Source organism: Oreochromis niloticus, linkage group LG20 (genome assembly GCF_001858045.2).
Source record: "Oreochromis niloticus isolate F11D_XX linkage group LG20, O_niloticus_UMD_NMBU, whole genome shotgun sequence".
Lineage (NCBI taxonomy): Eukaryota > Metazoa > Chordata > Actinopteri > Cichliformes > Cichlidae > Oreochromis > Oreochromis niloticus.
In genome coordinates, this window is record NC_031984.2 from 11,908,443 (window position 1) to 11,926,884 (window position 18,442).

The 18,442-nt window shown below is 37.0% G+C and overlaps 1 protein-coding gene across 2 annotated transcripts in view; it reads right to left on the minus strand.

Annotated features, from left to right (window-relative positions):
- Positions 1–1,315: 1,315 nt before the first annotated feature.
- LOC100701884 (metabotropic glutamate receptor 4) overlaps positions 1,316–18,442 on the minus strand; it is a 190,031-nt gene continuing 172,904 nt past the window's right edge. Inside the window, exons 9-13 of one of the 2 annotated variants that reach the window (XM_013274286.3) lie at positions 16,037–16,173; positions 12,527–13,462; positions 7,537–7,783; positions 6,756–6,801; positions 1,316–4,094 (exon numbers count right to left, since the gene is read on the minus strand). In XM_013274286.3, coding sequence (XP_013129740.1) covers positions 6,764–6,801; positions 7,537–7,783; positions 12,527–13,462; positions 16,037–16,173 — 1,358 coding nt within the window. In that variant the 3' untranslated portion in view covers positions 1,316–4,094; positions 6,756–6,763. The remainder of the gene's footprint in view (positions 4,095–6,755; positions 6,802–7,536; positions 7,784–12,526; positions 13,463–16,036; positions 16,174–18,442) is intronic. The other variant, XM_019350139.2, reaches the window with a different exon arrangement.

Here is an 18,442-nt window from a genome sequence, read left to right on the forward strand (position 1 = left end):
ACTGCACCACATTTCAACAGGGTCTACACTTACTACATCTTATACATTTGTGTCTCCGGCACATTTAGAAAGAAACAAGCACCTCAGCAATATTTAATGCTTTTATCTTGGGTACAAAATGAAATACCCACTTACTGGTTAGAGCAGCCAAGTGGAAATATTAACGTGATATTTCAAATGAGAAACCCCTTTTTATTTTCAGCATGTATTCCCCCAGTGGACTCATGAGCAGTAGCCTATTCATTAATTTGAACACTGGAAATGTTAAAGCAGTTATAATATTGTTAATGGGGAAATATTCAAATGACTTGCCTTTTCTTAATTATTTGGATGAAATAAGCATTAGAAATGGAACCAAAAAAACCCAATTCCAAATCTCTGCTTCCTCGGTGAGTAGCATAAATGGTTGATAGCTAGGGATAACAGAGGTATAGAAATTATGCAGCAGTGCCGGGTAATTTGAAAGGCATCATCTTACATACAACAAACAAACAGGTAACACTTTTTAAGAGGCCTTTCTTCTTGCCTAAGGTATACACTACTGTACAGAAGTCTCAAAACACTGCTTACTTTTTAATGTTTTGCTTCCAAGGACTCAGACTTTGTGTTAATGTTTAAAGTAGTCTTGAACAATAGTTTCCCAGGTTGTAGAGTTATTTGAACATTTTTCACAAGCTTTCAGTCTTGGCCATTCTCAGTTCAGTTTTAAAAAAATTGTTTTTTTTACTATTTTCAAGCACAACAAAGGCACCCAAGTGAAGGGACAAACCAGTGTTGTGTCTACATGTAACAGGGAATTTTGTGTTAACAGACCACTCTGCATTGAATCATACTTATACTCTGGCTTTCTTTCACAGCATGTCTTTTGTCCTGTCTTCCTTCTCTCACCCCAACTGGTTGCGGTAGATGGCCGCCCCTCCCTAAGCGTGGTTCTGCTGGAGGTTTCTTCCTGTTAAAAGGGAGTTTTTCCTTCCCACTGTCGCCAAAGTGCTTGCACATAGGGGGTCATATGATTGTTGGGTTTTTTTCTGTATGTATTATTGTAGTCAGACTGTGATCGCTTGGAGAAAGGTTCCGTCAATTAACACAGTTTGTGCAACTGCCTTGTGATTAGAAAGTGGTTATCCACAGGTTGTTAGTGTTGGATTTACAACCTCTGTCCTATTTTACTATATTGTGACTGAACCATAAGTAGGCTTTCGTTTAATCTAGAAGATAACAGAATACTCAAAAAATTAATTTTTAAATGTTGTTTTCTTTGCTAAGGAAATGCTTACTAAGAAGACACATCAACAATGTATTAACAAAACAGTCTTTTTATTAGAAATATCTTGTATAAAAATGAACATGCTCTACACATCTTATTTTTTTATAGATAGTTCATAAATATCCAGGCACTGTAACTGTTTTTTTTCTTTTTTTTAATAATTTGGTACATAAAGCAGACATGATCAATCAATTTTAATAACATACATTAACTTGCCATTTAATTTCAGTCAGCAATTACATATTTTATTTTGTAACACAGACAGTGTTTTAGAAAAATAAAAGTAGGTGGGGAGGGGGGTTGTGGCAAAAAAAAAAAAAGCAGTAAAATGATCATATTCACAAACACAAACAATCCCACAAACAATACTTTATCAAATGAGAAAACAACATTTGCGCAACACCTTAGACTCGTTGAAGCTGAGAGCTGAGAGAATCATTGATCAAAAAGCAAAATATTTCTAAGTTATAATCCTCTGCAGTAGTCTGGACTTTATGCCTTTCTCTCCAGTTTTTCCACACGGCTTTCTTATGGGTTTTGACATGCAACATACAATTTTTGCATTGCTGAGGATAACATTTAATGAGACAAAAAATCCAGAGAATACTGTTATTAGTAATATTTTAGAGAATGGAAACGGTAATGGCGTTTACATATTTTAAATTGTACACGGAGTTCTTCCTTAATAATGTTTAAACTGAACAACTGAAAGGTAATACTGGTGACACAAACATGATGAAAGAACCATGGAACATTTAGCAGGAGTAGTTTAATGGAAATGAGGCACAGAATGAAGGCAGTGGCCCTTATTTATCAAGCAAGTATTCATACCTTTTATTTTTGATTTTTTGATTTTCAGTAGTACTGTGAAAACCAATTAATTAGTAGGCATGGAGCAGTGATGGAGCAGTGATCTATCACTGTAGAGATTTAAAGCTGTACTAAGAGGCTCTTGATCACTAGGGGGCAGAAATACTTCAAAGTAAACCTGAGAAACTACCGGCTGGTTAACATTTAAACAAACAGTTCTTTTTACACATCCTTTATACACAAACAAAGATGGGTATCCTGCTGGTGTCATGTTTACGGCCATTTGTCTATATTTGGGTTTCCAGCAATTTCTGTGGAAAAGAATAGGTGGGTCTTGCTAAACACCAAATCAAATTGTTTGCTGGAAGCAAGAAATAATTAAGATAGCTGCCAAGTGGAAGGTGAACTTGCTACTACTTAGTACAGCATGGCTATATCTTTTATTGATATATAATAATCAGACAATGGACTGAATGTTAATTTATATTGTTATTGGTATATGTTGAAACAATATATCATATTGCTAATTATCTTTGAACTTTTTGACCAGTTGTCTTAACTAAGTCTATACCTTTTCAAAATTGGTATTAACGCTGGCTAGCTACTTGAGCCTTGTTTTAAATCAAAAAAATTATTTTAAAAATATAATTTATCATTTCCAATCCAGGCTTAAAATCCAAGATGCAGAAGAGGAAAGCATTTTTTTTTCATAAAAATCCTTTGCAAGGACATAGATTACTCTTGCAGTGCATTTCTTCTATCCCATTTATCATATGTTGTTAGCCTTAAACAATATGTCTGGCATGACAACAGATTGTTGTTGCTGTTTTTTTCTTTTAAAAAAATCTACTATATCACAATGCCCTGCATTTAGGTACAGAATATACAGTCTTAATTACAAGTCTTGCATTTTTATTGAATTTTAATCAAGACTCTTTTAGATTAAATTTGTCAATTACTTTTAAAGCTGCAAGTGAAATTTTGACAGTCTTTCCAAAGGCTTCAATAGGTGCATGATAAATAAGAGCCACTAAATCTCAGATGTTTACAGTCAAGTTAAGTCTCCAAGTCCTGACTGACATTTATGGAATGTGATGTCAACCATAGAGCTATTGCATGGCAATTTGTGTTTGGTTTGTTTGATTTCTTTTCGTTCAGCAGAGGGATACCCCAAAAATGACATCTCCACTGTGAATGACAACGATGACAAATGTTGCATTCCATAGACGTTGACGACACAGCACAGTACACGTGATGCTCCCATAAGCATGCTCTGGGACTGTACACTAGGATTGCCAAAATGGTGGTGTCCTCATTATTATGAAACAGTAAAAAAAAAAAACTACTGGGGAGACCCACTGCTTTATTTTCATGTGTTTCAGATATATTTAGTTCATGTAGGAATACTGAGTGTACTGTCGTAAGGCATGTACAGTCTGAAGAGTACTGCAGCTTTCAACTCCAAATACACCTGTAACCAAAAATAACTATTATATTTTTACACCACTTCATTTCATCAGCTGCATTTGATAAAAACAGAATGCTTTCCCCTGTTTTTACTGAAATGAGACAAACAATTCAGTATCAGAGAGAACTGATCTTGTGCTCTATACATTTCAGAAAAAAAAAAAAATCTGTAGGCTCCAGGTGGTTCATTCAGCCTGCATCTGGAAACGTCACTGATCAATGCTCAGGGTGGGAAGAGGAAAATTAACTGTCCAAGCTCCCTTACATCTCTTCTCTCCCTCCTACAAGCTACTAATTTATCATAAAATTTGCATCCAAGCCTTTACATGATTCCATAAAAAAAATATGACATCCTTTGGAGTGACAAATTCCCATCTTTCCACCCCAATCCTCTGATGTAGCAGCTTGAAAGTTCTCCAGTGTATCCCCAATATGCCCCCAGAATCAGGTGATTTCTCCTCAGGCAGGCCTTTTCTCCTCTTCCACGGCTCATCTCGGTCTTAGATGGCATGGTTACTGTAGCTTATGTATGTCTGCTTTGAGGCCAACACTGTTATAATAGGGAAGAAGAAAGAAGGGTTAAAAATCCAATGGGTGAGATTCAAATAGGCATGGAACAAAAACCATACTGTTGGAATTCTGATTTTTGTAAAGTTCTCTTTATGAATGACTCAAGTAAACAAGCACAAGTGAAACTAATTTTAATAGCTTGATGCTAATGTTAAATTATCTTAACATCTCGCATGATCATGTCTAAGATACAAAATAAACTGTTAGTGATGTGTAAAATACACAAATTCAACAATATCTGTAATCACAGCCCATCTAATAAAAGCTGCAACCAACATAAATATATATCATAAAAGTATGATAAAAGAGGAACAGCTTGTTTTTATGTAACTAGCTGCCGGTTTCTTCTTTTTTGGATGGTAATAAAGGTTCCCTTGTTTATGGAGGATGTGCTGGTTTCTAAAGAAGAGGTTCTGTTCATTTTCTTATGGCGTATATACCGTTTGGGTTCAGTTATTCAAATGATTAGTTACTGTTAATCTTATTATTGTTTTTATTAAAATAATAATAGTATGATCATATTTAGTAAAATTGCTTTAATATTAAAAAGTAATGTAAATGTAAAAAGAATCCTCATCTAAAATCTTTTAAACCTCCAAATGACATTATTAGATCTAGTCTAAAAATCCAAAAATATATAATGTACATATGAGGTGAAATGGAATTATCCTCACATTTTACAGGGTTATTTATTTTGGTGGTAACAGTATTCATTTAATGTATTAATTTGTATTATCATTTATTTCAACTTTTAAAGAGCAAAAAAGTCATTTGACATTTTTCATGTCATTTATCATGTTTATCCTGCACCTTTCACAACACAGCAGACACTGTAGTTTGAATGCATCATTGAATCTGTGATTTTCATTGGTATTACATTGGTATTGGTATGTCATATTACTCTTTCATTGTTCACTTTTGATGCCATGTGCTTTATTGTTAGAGTTGACCACCACAAATACTCATCTTGGTTTAGGCAGGAAAACTGCTTTGTTAGAATTTGGGTTAAAATACTACGGCAGCCCTTTTTTTCAATGCTTTGTTGTTAGTTTGGCATGGGTGCCTTGAGGAGTCACGAAAACATCTGTGGTGCCGGTATAAAACGATCTTCCAACTGAAATACATTAACTCCCAAAAGTCACGCTGACAGTAAATAAAAATGTAACAATTCCTGCCTGTGTATACATACAGATGCATCATATTTTCATGTTTTCTTCTTGTTTTCCCATGAGATAAGTCTGTCTGGTAATATTGCAGACATTTTAAAAACATAGTATCATAAGATTTGACAGCAATGCAAAATTATTCAGAGTCACTGGAGTTTTGCGCTCATATGTACCTGGTTCTACAGCATAGTAAAATCAGGAAAACTCTCTATTTTTTTAGATTATACTATTAAATTGCAATTCCAAAATACAAATTGCTGAACCACCAAGCAGTTCACAGCAGTAGCATAAAATATGGGAGTAACCATTCAAATGCAAGTATTTTAGTGCATGCAACGACCTGTGGTTTCTATGTGCATCAAGCAAAGCATGCAGCAGTCAGTGTATTACCATTCTTAACTGTGGTGTGTTACATGTAAAATACAATTAAGGCAATATGTGATCTGTCCCGGCCGTATAGCTTTTGCTATCAAAGTTTGATAATGGTTCTAATTATTCTTTAGCATTCTTTTCATTGTTCGTGGAAATTTATGAGCTGTGAATAAAGCACATAAGTCAGATGACCAGAGGGCAGACCACAGCAATCATAACAAACCCAAACCACTGGTCAAATGTGACTGTCATACATACAGTACCTATGAGTATGTGTGCAGTCATGCTTGTCTGCACACATATGCCTGTGCAAGTGTCAGCGTATGTGTAATTTTTTAAAGTAAAGCTGTCCTCAGCGAGCATGCTCGGTGGTGGTAATCACACTACCAATCTGCCAATCTGCCTACAGCAGCCTTGGCTGATTGAATATGTCAGAAGGGATGAATCCAATCAGAGGACAGCTGAAAGCCAGAGTAGGGGCAAAAGTGCTGCAGAGGAGAGATGTGCAATGGTAAATGCTTCTGGTATATTTGTCAGGGCCATACTGGGTGGGTGAATGGGGGGCGGTATTCTCGCCATTTCATCCAAAGCATATCTTCCAAGAAAAGCATTGATAAATGAACCTTATTTGAATATTTATGTGCTGCGAGGCCAAGATAAAGAATAGATGGTCCAGAAAGAATTGGAGCTGGCAGACCCATCTGTCTTTTCCTGTTCACTCTTATTGTTGTTGTTGTCCCATTACCACAAATTCCTTCTTTTGTCAACAGGGAAACAAATTACAGGGGACACATGGCTATCGCTTGTCTCCTCTCCGGCAGAGGGTTGTCATCTTCTCACATTAACAGGCTTTACCATGCTGATTGGCCTTTTTACAGCACCACACACCAATATTGTTTATCCAAGTTAATATCCCTTGGTCCAGGGTGGATTTGTGAGTGTGTGATTAATGCTTTATGTCATTCAGGGTGCTGAATTTTAGCAGGGATGCTTTTTTGCATTGTGTAGGCAGGCACAGGTGTTGTGGTGAACATTAGCAGAAATTAACAGGAAAAAGTGCTCACGGATGACAGAAGAGCAAAGTTATTTTCTAATCAGGTTACCTGAGAGTCTAAAGGCCCTCACAAGGCTCCCCTCCCTCAACACAATCTGACACATAAGCACAAAGAGCAGTTGTTAGAGTCACAGTTTAAACCAGAGGTTAAATCTCAGCACCTATAAATGGGCTCTGTAATTGGATGAGATATACTGTAACAATTCCCTTTCAAGATAGGAAGAAAACATACATGTAAGTGTAAGTTGTCTTTTTTTTAGTCCGGATATATATCATGGTATATTGTTCAGCTTGTCAGAGTAAAAAATCAGTACCTTAAGTAATCACAACATGTGGGGGTGCTTGACTGGATTTATGCCTGCCCCCACACAGGCACTGCCTGTTCATATCATTTGTCTTGGTGATTGAAATATCCTCATCTCCAACACTGAGCTACCCTTGCTTTTATCCCTTTCAGAATAGTATGGGCCCCCTGCCACACCTTCTGACTGGCAAATCCAGTATCAATATAGTTTTTGAAAATTAAACTATTTTGCTATTGTATACTATAAAATTAAAAAATAGTCCTTAAAATATAGAAAATTAACTCCCTGTCTTTTTTGAAGGGAACACTTAACTACTACTTCACTTATGTGCAAGTGAGATGCTAATGTGACACAAGCCCTATCACTTCTAATTATTCCCATTGTTCTGTTTGTCAACTGTTAAAGAAAAATTAAATCTTCACCTAAAAGGAGTTCATTATTTTCTGCATACAGAGTGCATTAACAGATGCTGGTTGATCTGTCTTTCCTTTGTTGCATGGATGGATGTCATCGTGTGATACCAACCTTGTGTTTCAAGACTTTCACAAAGTTCAGATTTGGCCTCTCCGTTGGGCCTCAGGCCACCTTTAGGGTTGAACTTGTTGGACATGGTGGCTGCAGTGACCACAGCCTTTAGGCTGCGTTTGCGCTTGGGTACGTTCTGCTCTGGATGGAAAAGAACCACGTAGACTTTGGGCATGTAGAGCATTCCCAGAGACACCGATGCACTGAGGCTTATAGAGATGGTTAGGGTTGTAGTCTGGATGTACATCTGTATTATAAAAGAGATAACAGAGACAAAATAATCATTTTTTTGGAAGCACTGTGTCATGAAAAGAAACGCGATTGTCTCAGATTAAACTGCGTACATAACAAGACCGTTGCTCAGAGCCTTCCCAGTTCAAACTACAGAATGAAGTCACTCTCCTTTAGCTAAAAGAAAGTTTAGTGGACGATATTTCTATTTCACATCTTATATGGCAAATTGTATTTGTGATGGAACACAGGAACGTTTATGCAAACTGGTGACTCCTGACTTCTACTGTCATTTCAGGGTTTGTTTATTTTATGATATGCATATAAAAAAAGCCCCCCTGATGCATAGATGTTTTTACCCTGAGGTTTTAGACAACATCATTGTGTGTTTTCTGAAGCCAGTGACAGCTGCTACTCACAGCTGGGTAGCAGATACATAGCTATAGGCAACAACTGGGGAGTGGAAAGAAACATCCTACAGCATAATAAAATGGCCTACAGGTTTTCATTTATGATAATCACCCTTGAACTCATACACAGTACATCACTAATTTGTTGCTGTAGAGAATGCGATGAGTCAATGAGGGTTAGTAGGTAGACAACATTTGGCATTGACTCATTTTTATGAAATGCTTTACATTTCTGTTTAAGGTGCAAAACCAGTGAAAAATATGAAAATACAGTGTCCTCGATTTAAATGTTAGTTTCATGAATTGACCAAAGAAACTGTGATCCCACTTCATCTTTTTCCCAATATCATTGTGTGAAAACCTTAATTGAATAAAGGGGAAGTAGAGAACAGCTTACTTTGCCTCTCTAAAGTTGATGAACACAAGGCAGTAAGTGTACAGTGGAACACAGCTGAGAAACATCCTTCAAAGAGATTTGCCCAAGGTTTTGTTTGACATTACATTTGCAGACATCACAAATGACTGAGCTGTTTGACATGGGAATAGCCAAAAGGGCTCTTGTCAACAGTTATAGATGATGTTTCCCAACATACAGTTGTGACATTCTCCAATCAGCCATAACATTAAAACCCCTGGCCTTATATACACTAGATCCCTCTCGTGCTGCCAAAATAACTGAACAATTGAGGCATAGTCCACAAGACCCCTGAAAATGTCCCGTGGTATCTGACACCAAAACATTAGTAGCAGTCTTTAAGCTCTGTAAGTTTGTGATGTGGGGCCTGCATGAATCACACTTACTTTTTCCAGATTTCCAAAGATTGAATTGTAGGGGTTTTGGTGTCATTCTTTTTTAGTTATTTTTATGTTATTTGTTCTGTAGTTATATTAGATGATTCTGATATATTGTGTAAATAATATTAATAACAATTTAGTAATGTAGTAAACTAAGAAAAGAGGTGGCTCAGAGATTTTAGGGTGTTTTTCTGTGGGCTACAGCCACCCCTGTGCAGTGTTCTCTTTGCTTGGTGTATTGCTAAATGTCATTTTCTTTCTATGGTTTCTTCAGTAAAAGAAAATTACTCTAAAAATCTGGATTGCCCCTGTACTTTATTTCATCTCCATAAACCTCAAACCATATGGTTGCCAAAAAAAATGGTTTTCACACCCTGAAAACCCTCGAGAGACCCAGTTGTCTAGTCATCAGAGTTGTGTCAAAGGGCTTTACACTCATTCAGTTCTTCTGCTCCTAACCTTTTTCTTACAGAATTTCAACTAGTCCAATGGCCATCAGTACAACTAGATGTCAGTGTTATAGCACAAGACAAAAATTACATTGGAAGTTACATGGTGGTTTGTGTAGCATCAATGAGTGTTTTGTTTGGATTCTATAGGTATTATATTGTAGAGTATTCAGTTAGTTCAAGTGGAAGGCAATGCCATGTCATGTTCATGTAAAAAACAAAATGTAGAGAAGCTCTGTTGAAATTAAGCTGCCTAAAGCCATGTCAGTTTAGAGAAAAAAGATGTCAGTGGAAGATGGAGGTGATAGAGCTTTGTGCTCCATCATACTGCAAACAGCACACGAGCATTCCCTGGTGATAGAGGGGGAGTGTTGTAATCTCCTGAGAAGATTACACATGGCCTAGGGTGAGTTTGGAACAATATTGCTAGCCCTCTAGAGTACAGAGTGGAGTTACTCTGTGAGGGCAGCCAAGACCCTTGTCCACTTCTATCAGCCTTTATGACATACATTTTCCCTGACGTGCCGAAATGGTTACCAATCTTCACCATTGGCACAGTGAAAGAACAGGACCAGACATAGAAAACATTATGAACTTTCACTGAAGTCAGATTGCTCCTTTTTGTTTTTATGCATTCCTTGTCCAGAGGTAACCCTACCTATTTGTGACCCATGTGAACACGATCACTGGATCACACTCCCACAAAGTTGCCAAGCCTTGGTAAAGTGTACAGGCTTTTTGGTTTAGTTATATATTTATTTTTCTAGACTTTTGTGAAATCAATTACAATGATTTTTAACAAAAAACTCTCCAGATTAAATACACAGACAATAACCATTGCTGGTACTTCAGATAGGGCAGCCAGTGTAAAAAATCCACCTTATCGAACATGCACATCCATCTGCTGTGGTGACTCCTTGTGAATAACGGAGCAGCCTAAAGAAGCTTTTACGTTCATGAAAAATGCTCTTAATCAGTAGACTTCCAGAATTTTGGCTGAGAAACTGTGTCATTTGAAACATCCCTGGGTTTTCACAGCTTTGGACTCAGCTAACTTATGTCTGTCTGACTTATTTGTTGGTTATGTTTGTTAAACATTTCTTCTGAGTTGATGCAAGAGTGGACTTCATACCACGGAGAGCAGTTTAAAACCTGCAGCTCTAGCTATCATATGGCTTTTTCATCCCAAACCATATTCTAACTTAGGTTGTTTCCCACCAGCCTTTGTGTTTAAGACTTTAGGCTTTGACTCTGAATAAATCAAATTTAATGTTTTAATATGTCTGGTCTAATACTCATTCTTTTATGACAGGCCCATCCAGCGACAGCTTTGAGGGCTCCATTGTCTGCCGGTAGTAGCAGCTACACCCAGACAAAGCTGGATGGCAAGCCTGTTCTCTCATGAATAGGGAAAATACATACTGACACATAATGAAAGGAACAGACTTGTTTCATGGCAGACATTTTGACATAATTTTGAATCTCAGTAGGAAAAGCATAGGTGTAATAAAGATGGCTTAGTTCAGTGTAAAGAGCCAGCGTAAGCACTTTCAGTGGAATCATACCTAAGTCCAATGCAGCGATCATTAAAGCATCTAAACTGTGACAGGTTAAGATTTCAGTTGCAAAAAATTGCTAAATCTCTTCCTTAGAGATAACTGTGCTGTTACTAAGGCACTTTGTGTTGCTCTCTCCTTTTATTCATTTAAAAATAATGAAATTAAGAGCAACATTATTCAACAAATTTTTCTATTACATAATATAAAAAATTGTAGGCTGAAGCTACAGCTGATAATGTATTTATGCAAAGTGACAATCAGTTATAAATTTATATTTAATTGGTGTAATTAGAATAATATTCACTGAATAAATAAAACATAGTTCATCTGTTGATCACTGTTAAAGTGAATGGCTTCTCTAAAACTGGTGAATACAACAGTGTATGTGAAGGGCCTTATTCATCAGTCGTCATAGTTTGTGATGCTTTTTTGTTTTGTTTTACTGTTAGACTGTCTAAAGATTTAGCTTGCGGTGTAAATCAATATAACCTTCAGTCTTAGAACATGTCTTTGATTTGTATATGTGCCAGTTCAATTAAATGAAAACCCTGTAATACAGAGAATAATTTCTCCTATCATTTCATCCACCTGCTCTTCACTGGTGGACATACAAATGAAGGCCAGCAATGATTTTCACCTTGGCTGCCTCATCAGCGGCTGTGTTTACGTTCATGAATTACCATAGCAAATGGCAGCAAGCATGCTCACAAAAAACCTGCTATCCATTGTAATACAACCATATATTTCTTTTTTCAAGCTAAGGAGCCTTTTTTCCAAAAAACTCCAGATGTTACTATCAGAATATTGGTAGCCAATGTTCATGCAAATTTATCCCCACCCTTTTATGATATTAACAATCCAAAGGCTCCTATTATTGCAATAGTACTCCCATATTCAAGCTTCTGTTGCAATTGGTGGTTTGACTTTTCCACTCTCTGCTTTTTAGATGTACATCTGCGCTGTGCAACCTCAAAATTAGCACTTGTAAGAGCTAATTTGCGATTCACTTTCAACTGACAAGCAACATCAACAGCCACAGTAATTTTATGCTACTTCTCAAACATGCGTTATCTATTTCTGTGTGCATGAATGTGCAGTGATTGATTCAGCTTCACTGGGTGCAAATACTGAGTAGTCAAACACACATAGAAAGACAATTAAAGAAAACATATCCAAGCAAACTTGAGGTGAATGAATTATTCTCACAAGCCCACTTTAAAAGCCTTGTAATCCCACAGTGAAGCACAAAGCCCATCAGCTCATGATGAATAGCTCCACATATACAGACACAAGGAGCTGATGCTTTACAACAAACAGTTTGAGTGGCCATTTTCTTCATAATAAATAGCACAGGAAATATAAAAGAATTACAAATGGAAAACTGACACTTGAACATGCACAAGTGAATTCACTAGACTATTGTAGTCTTGAATAGAGAACTGTTGCTGAAAGCATACAGACTTATTTGGCATCATACCATTCTAAACCAGTTACACAACTGGGACAAGTTCAGTTTGTCAATTCAAATTTTAAATTTGATATTTACCTTTTCCGCCGACTGTGAGGTCCCGAAGAAGATAGGGATAAAGGCAAGCCACACAATGCAGGTGGTGTACATTGTGAAGCCGATAGGCTTGGCCTCGTTGAATGTCTCTGGAACCCCTCTAGTCTTGATGGCGTAAACTGTGCAGGTGACCATCAGAAGCATGCTATAACCCAGCAGACAGATGAGAGACAGGTCTGATATATCACATTTCAAAACGCCACGGGCCATGTCGGGATTTGCTGTGCGCTGGTCTTCATAGTCTATGATGGCTTGTGATGGGTCAACACCAAACCAGATGCACACTCCAAGGAGCTGCACTGATATCAGACTAAATGTGATAACTAACTGTGAGGCTGGGGAGATAAATCGAGGGGCACTGACCGACATCTTGCCCTGCTCAAAAATCCTGTAGATCCTATTTGTCTTGGTAAGCAGTGCTGCATAGCTTATACTCATACCCAGACCAAGGAAAATCCTTCGCAGTGAGCATACGACCACATCAGGAGCAGAGATCATAAGGAATGTTGTAGCATAGCACAGAAAGATACCTGTCAGCAGCACATAGCTAAGTTCTCGACCAGATGCCTTAACAATTGGTGTATCATTGTAGCGCACAAAGGTTACAACCACTAACAGAGTGGCCATAATCCCCAAGACTGCAATGAGGACTGGTATCACGGCCCATGGTGAGCTCCACTCTAGCTTGACAATGGGAATGGGAACGCAGCCAGTGTGGTTCTCATTGGGACGCAAATCAAAGCGGCACATCTTGCAGGTGTAATTGTCTGCCTGATACTGATAACCATCACAATTCTCGCAGTGCCAACAACAAGGAATTCCCTTCACTGTCTTCTTGCGCTGCCCGGGACGACAGGGTTGACTGCATATAGAGGAAGGGACTTCTTGTGTTTCACCAGGCCACTGCATGTCATTAGTCTAGATGGAAATGTAAAAGAAAAAAAGAGCTTTAGTAACTCTTGTCTAAACAAAACATTTTCTCACATTTTTGTGTGTTTTTTAATCTATTTCCTATCTATATACTTGGCTTTTTCAAATGTAGTAGATGCAGAATATGCATGAGTATTGTGTATTTTACTGACATAATATACTATATCTTCCTATATTTTAATCATATAATTGTAAATATTTTCAGTTATTCATTATAGTACAATTGAAAATATCTTGAAAGGGTTATTATAGAAAGAATATTGACAATATGTATTAATATAATCGTTAGATATTAAGACACTTACTACATGATATATGAGTTACATTGAGACTATTATTTATAGTTATTAGCATGGTTTCATTGCGTTTAAGTTAAGTTTTATTAACTTAAATGGGTGTGGAAATGGACAGGAAGGTTTAATTCAAACACCCAAATAGCTAAATGATTGTTCTGACATTTCAAAAATTATAGTATTTCTTATTCTTCTTAGAGCTCTCAGCTACTGATGTTGGTAAGCTGGTGTTGTGTGTACTGCCATAACTCAGCTTCTTGATGTCTATAATAATCCAAAATCCTATCTACAGTATGCATGTAAACAAAATAAGAACACACAGAGGGAGACTTATGAATCATTCATAGCAAAACATGATGGATACATGTTTTTCCTCAGAGGGTTTGGCATTTAAAATATAGTAGTTTTGATACTTAAATATTCAGACACTGCAGATTCTGTACACTATGTATACATTAAAAAGGAAATTGGTATTACTGTGTAAAGAATGACAGCAAATGTCAAAATAAGGCTGATGCAAATAGTTGAGTAACCTACTGCTATCGGCATGATTCTGAGTGTAAATGTGGTCATGCTGCATAATGCTCTCTTTTGACCCAAAGCATCACTGTTTCTATGAATTCTTGAGATTTAAGTCATTATTGTGTTGAATGTTTTCCTGTGAAGCTGCATATAAGCAAGATGTATTTAGCATAATTTTGGATATTAGGGATGAGTTATGAGGAAGTGCATAAATTAAGCTTTACTACATATGGGTTTTCTGTTGCTGTAAATGTCACATGTAATGGCCACAAGTTTAGAGACTGGTTTAGCATTGTTGGGGCGGGTTTAATCCAAATGACAATATACATTTTACAGTTGGTTTAGTTTTTAATCATTTATGTTAAGGCCCCAGTCACATAGGTCTAGAGACCAGTCAGCAAGCTACAGAAACTTTCCATCAGTAGCTATTCGCTGTTAATGGGAAATGATTGCTGGCTATTGCCAGTTGAAATTTTTCACATAGAGGACACTAAAAACCTCCTTGTGATTGCTTCTGGAAGTCGCCTATAGTTTGCATGGAAGAGATTCACTAACTACTGAAGACCCAGATCACTGAATAGTAGTGAAAATTAAAAAGTAGAATGCAATCAAAAAATGGAAAATGTTTGACTTTGAAAAAAAAAAACAGTGCCTTTTTCCTTTCCTTCAAAATAAAATTCACAACTTTTACTTTGAAGGTGCCAAAAGCAACACATTTCAAAAGGTGCAACTTTTACTTTGAAAGCTAATGGGTTCTGGTTTGAATTAAAGCACCAGTATTCCCTCCATTTTGTGGTCGCTTCACGTGAGACCGCTATATCGTGACACACTATCCACTGCAGTATTCTTCTGAAAGATAGATGTTGCCATTCAGACAATACCGCCACATCAGCGCTGATACAGGGAAACCAGAAGCAAAGATTTGGAAAGACAGAGTGGGGATATTTTTTAAAGCTTTCCACAAAGACACATGATTTCAAAGTGTTGCAGCATCTCCCAATGTATAACCTCTATAATCTTTGAGGTTCTGTGCTAATATATTATTAAAATGGCGGTAAAAAAAAATGACGTGATTGCACACTTGTGTTTTCAACCCAGCTGCTGCGGCACCGGTCCAACGCACCAGGTTACAAAAATAGAGAAACGCACGATTGGTCAAAGCTAAAAATGATGTCACATCTGCTGGTGTGCACCGCCATTGTGGTGTCGCTTGGACGGGCAGTGTGACTTGGTATACAGATAGCATAAAAGTGTCTTACACACCACAGTTTCAGTACAGTACAGTACAGTAGTTGGTGGGTGTTTGTGTTTGTGGACAAATTGACATCTTCCATGAACACTGCAGGTGACCAAGGCAAATTTCTATCAACCAAACCAATCATATGGAGGTTTTTAGCATATCACATATAACTTTGACGTCAACTGCCAGCAAGCACTTGCAAACAGTCAGTGTTCACAATGTGGAATTTTTTTTCAGTTTCTCAGTCTGTCCAGTAGTTGAAACAAGTGATTATAGTTTCAATGCTATGTGTTTTTTAACTTCAACTTTAAAAATTGAACTTTAATGTTAACTTCTACTTTGTAGAACTTTTAAAAGTTCAATTATTAATGAAAGTTTGAAATATTGCTTCTTTGAATCAGTTAAAATTCAGTTAGTTATCAGTTAACTGGGACATGACCACACAAAATCTTATCAGAAGAAAGCATACAATATTTCAGACTCATCTAACAGTTCAAATATACATACGTCTAAGTGGAGCTGATCTGTCCAGTGACCAATGATTTTGTATTCTGTGGTGTTTTTTGTTATCTGATATTGGTAGATTTCATAACGACCAGGCGCATCTCCATTCTCATTGAAGACCACAGGGGTGCCAGCAATTCCTACAGAAGATAAAGGCAAAAAAAAGTAGTGCAGTTATTTTGTTTTAAAGAGGATACTGTTAAAGCTGAAATCCCGTGTTGAACATTGCCATAAAAATTCAAGGTTTGATTTTCATGCCCTGAAATTAAATGAGGCTGCAAGGGGAACTTCAAGTTTGTGCTGCTGTAGTGTTAATGACGGCAGCAAAATAGATGTTGACAGGCATGTTCTCCAGGTCCTTTGAGAAGGGCCAGGGCTGCTGTCTGTTCATGTTCCCATATCATTTCACACTCTTTCATTCTGCTTATTGCCCCATTGAGTGTTATCCACTAGGTCCCCACTCAGAGTGCTAACGAATGACAGCACTGATTTTGATTACCACTTTGAGGTCTCTCTCGTGTCCCTGCTTTTCTTTCCGAGCCAACCTACAATCCCCTCTTGAACTTAAACTTGTTATAAAATTGTGTTTTAAGGAGTTGAAGATTTACAGAATTAGTGATGAGAGCCCACCTCCTCACTTGCAAATGAACCATTAATGGTATCTCAGTCTGGCTGTTTGGTATACCATATTTGTTTTTTCTCATTTAATGAAATCTGACACTAGTCAGAAATTCTTTAACATATAACATAAAAATCATGCAGACGCTTGACAATGTTTTCCAGCACTAGAGGGAGTTTATCATGTTCCACAAGTATTGACTGTACTGTCCTCTGTGATAACCAAAAAGGGAATTGTTTATTTGAGTGTTTTGTTCTTTTTTAATAGGTCACACTATTGATTGTTGTTTGAACCTGTGAGCCAGATTTGGAAACCTGTGAGTCAAGACTTTAGACCAGATGTATTCTCTCCACCAGTGCAGATTTGTGTTTGTCAGAGGTCTCATCAAAATCCATAGAATGTAATTGCATTAGTGTCATCCTGGTGTATCATCCAGAGAGCATGTCTGAGACAACAGCAGGCAGTAATTGCAATTATGAAGATTTTCTTGCTCACCTCAGCAATAGAAGAAATTTGAGTGGGATGTGTATTTCCACTAATTTGATTGCCTTAATCAATTAGTTTCACATCTTGGAAGATCTACATTTTGAGGAAACTGAAAACTGAGTCTAAGTGTTTCTTTCTAACATGGAAATCAAATGGATAATACATTAATGCATGGACATGATTAACAAGTACTCACAGTTGAAACGTGGGCTGTATCTAAATATTTTACCATTCCAATATTCTTTTGCTGTGTCACTATGACATTTGCATTTTTGGCATTCAAATACTTGGCGTCAATGATGCCATCTTAGTGAACTTTCTTGCTTCATCTTTTTTAAATCACATTGCAATAAAAGTCTAAGGACAGTACTGCTTTCCAGTTGCACGGCTTTCCGTACTGCAAGAACTGACACTGCAGTGCCCAGACTACCTTTCCATGGTTATTATCAAATCAATTTGCCAGATTTAGGGCCTCAAGGTGTCGCTGATCATCTTTTCAATATTTACTCTTCAGCTTTTATTGTCTTTTATGACACTAGGCTCAAGAATAATATAGTCTTTCAAATAGTATCAGACCATCACAGTTTGGTGCTTTGCTTAAGATCTGTTATTATGGTATATACACACTGCAAGCTTAAATTTGTTATATTTGGACATTTTTAAGAATAGGATCCAGATCAACACTACATATGATTTGCTCCACATCTACAGTATGTTTTGTGAAATTTGTCATGGTAGTGTTGGTGTATTCTGTCTAATAAACAAACAGAAAAATGAGCAGTCTAAGCATACATCACTGAAGTGTAAAATTCCCTCCATACCACGCATGAACGTCAGTCCTGGATTCAGAGTACTATAATACTGTTTGTGATATTTTCTGGAATATACAGTATAAAGATAAAATTTCCAAAGTTTTCTTATTTTAACTTGATATGTCGCTCTGAAGATATGAGACATGCTTTATCTGACAGTGGTAAGAAAAATCCTTCCAAAAACTCATGGACTTCTGCGTAATCCTATTTGCACCAACTAAACCTCCTAACAAATACCATTTTGGTGAGGAATACTGACAGAGAGTCACTTCTCTTAATCTTTTGCTTTTAACATTCTGTTGTTCCTGGTTGCAATAACTGTAACCAGAAGGTAGCTGTTTGCCCCTAGAGTAGATGAAGATTTGACCTTTTCACCTTTGTGTTATTTGTTTATTTCTTTGATTTTGTTACTCCACTGTTGACTTCCAGACCCTTGATACGATTGTCTCTGTTTAACACCGACATGTAAATAATACCCTCCACTGATTGTTG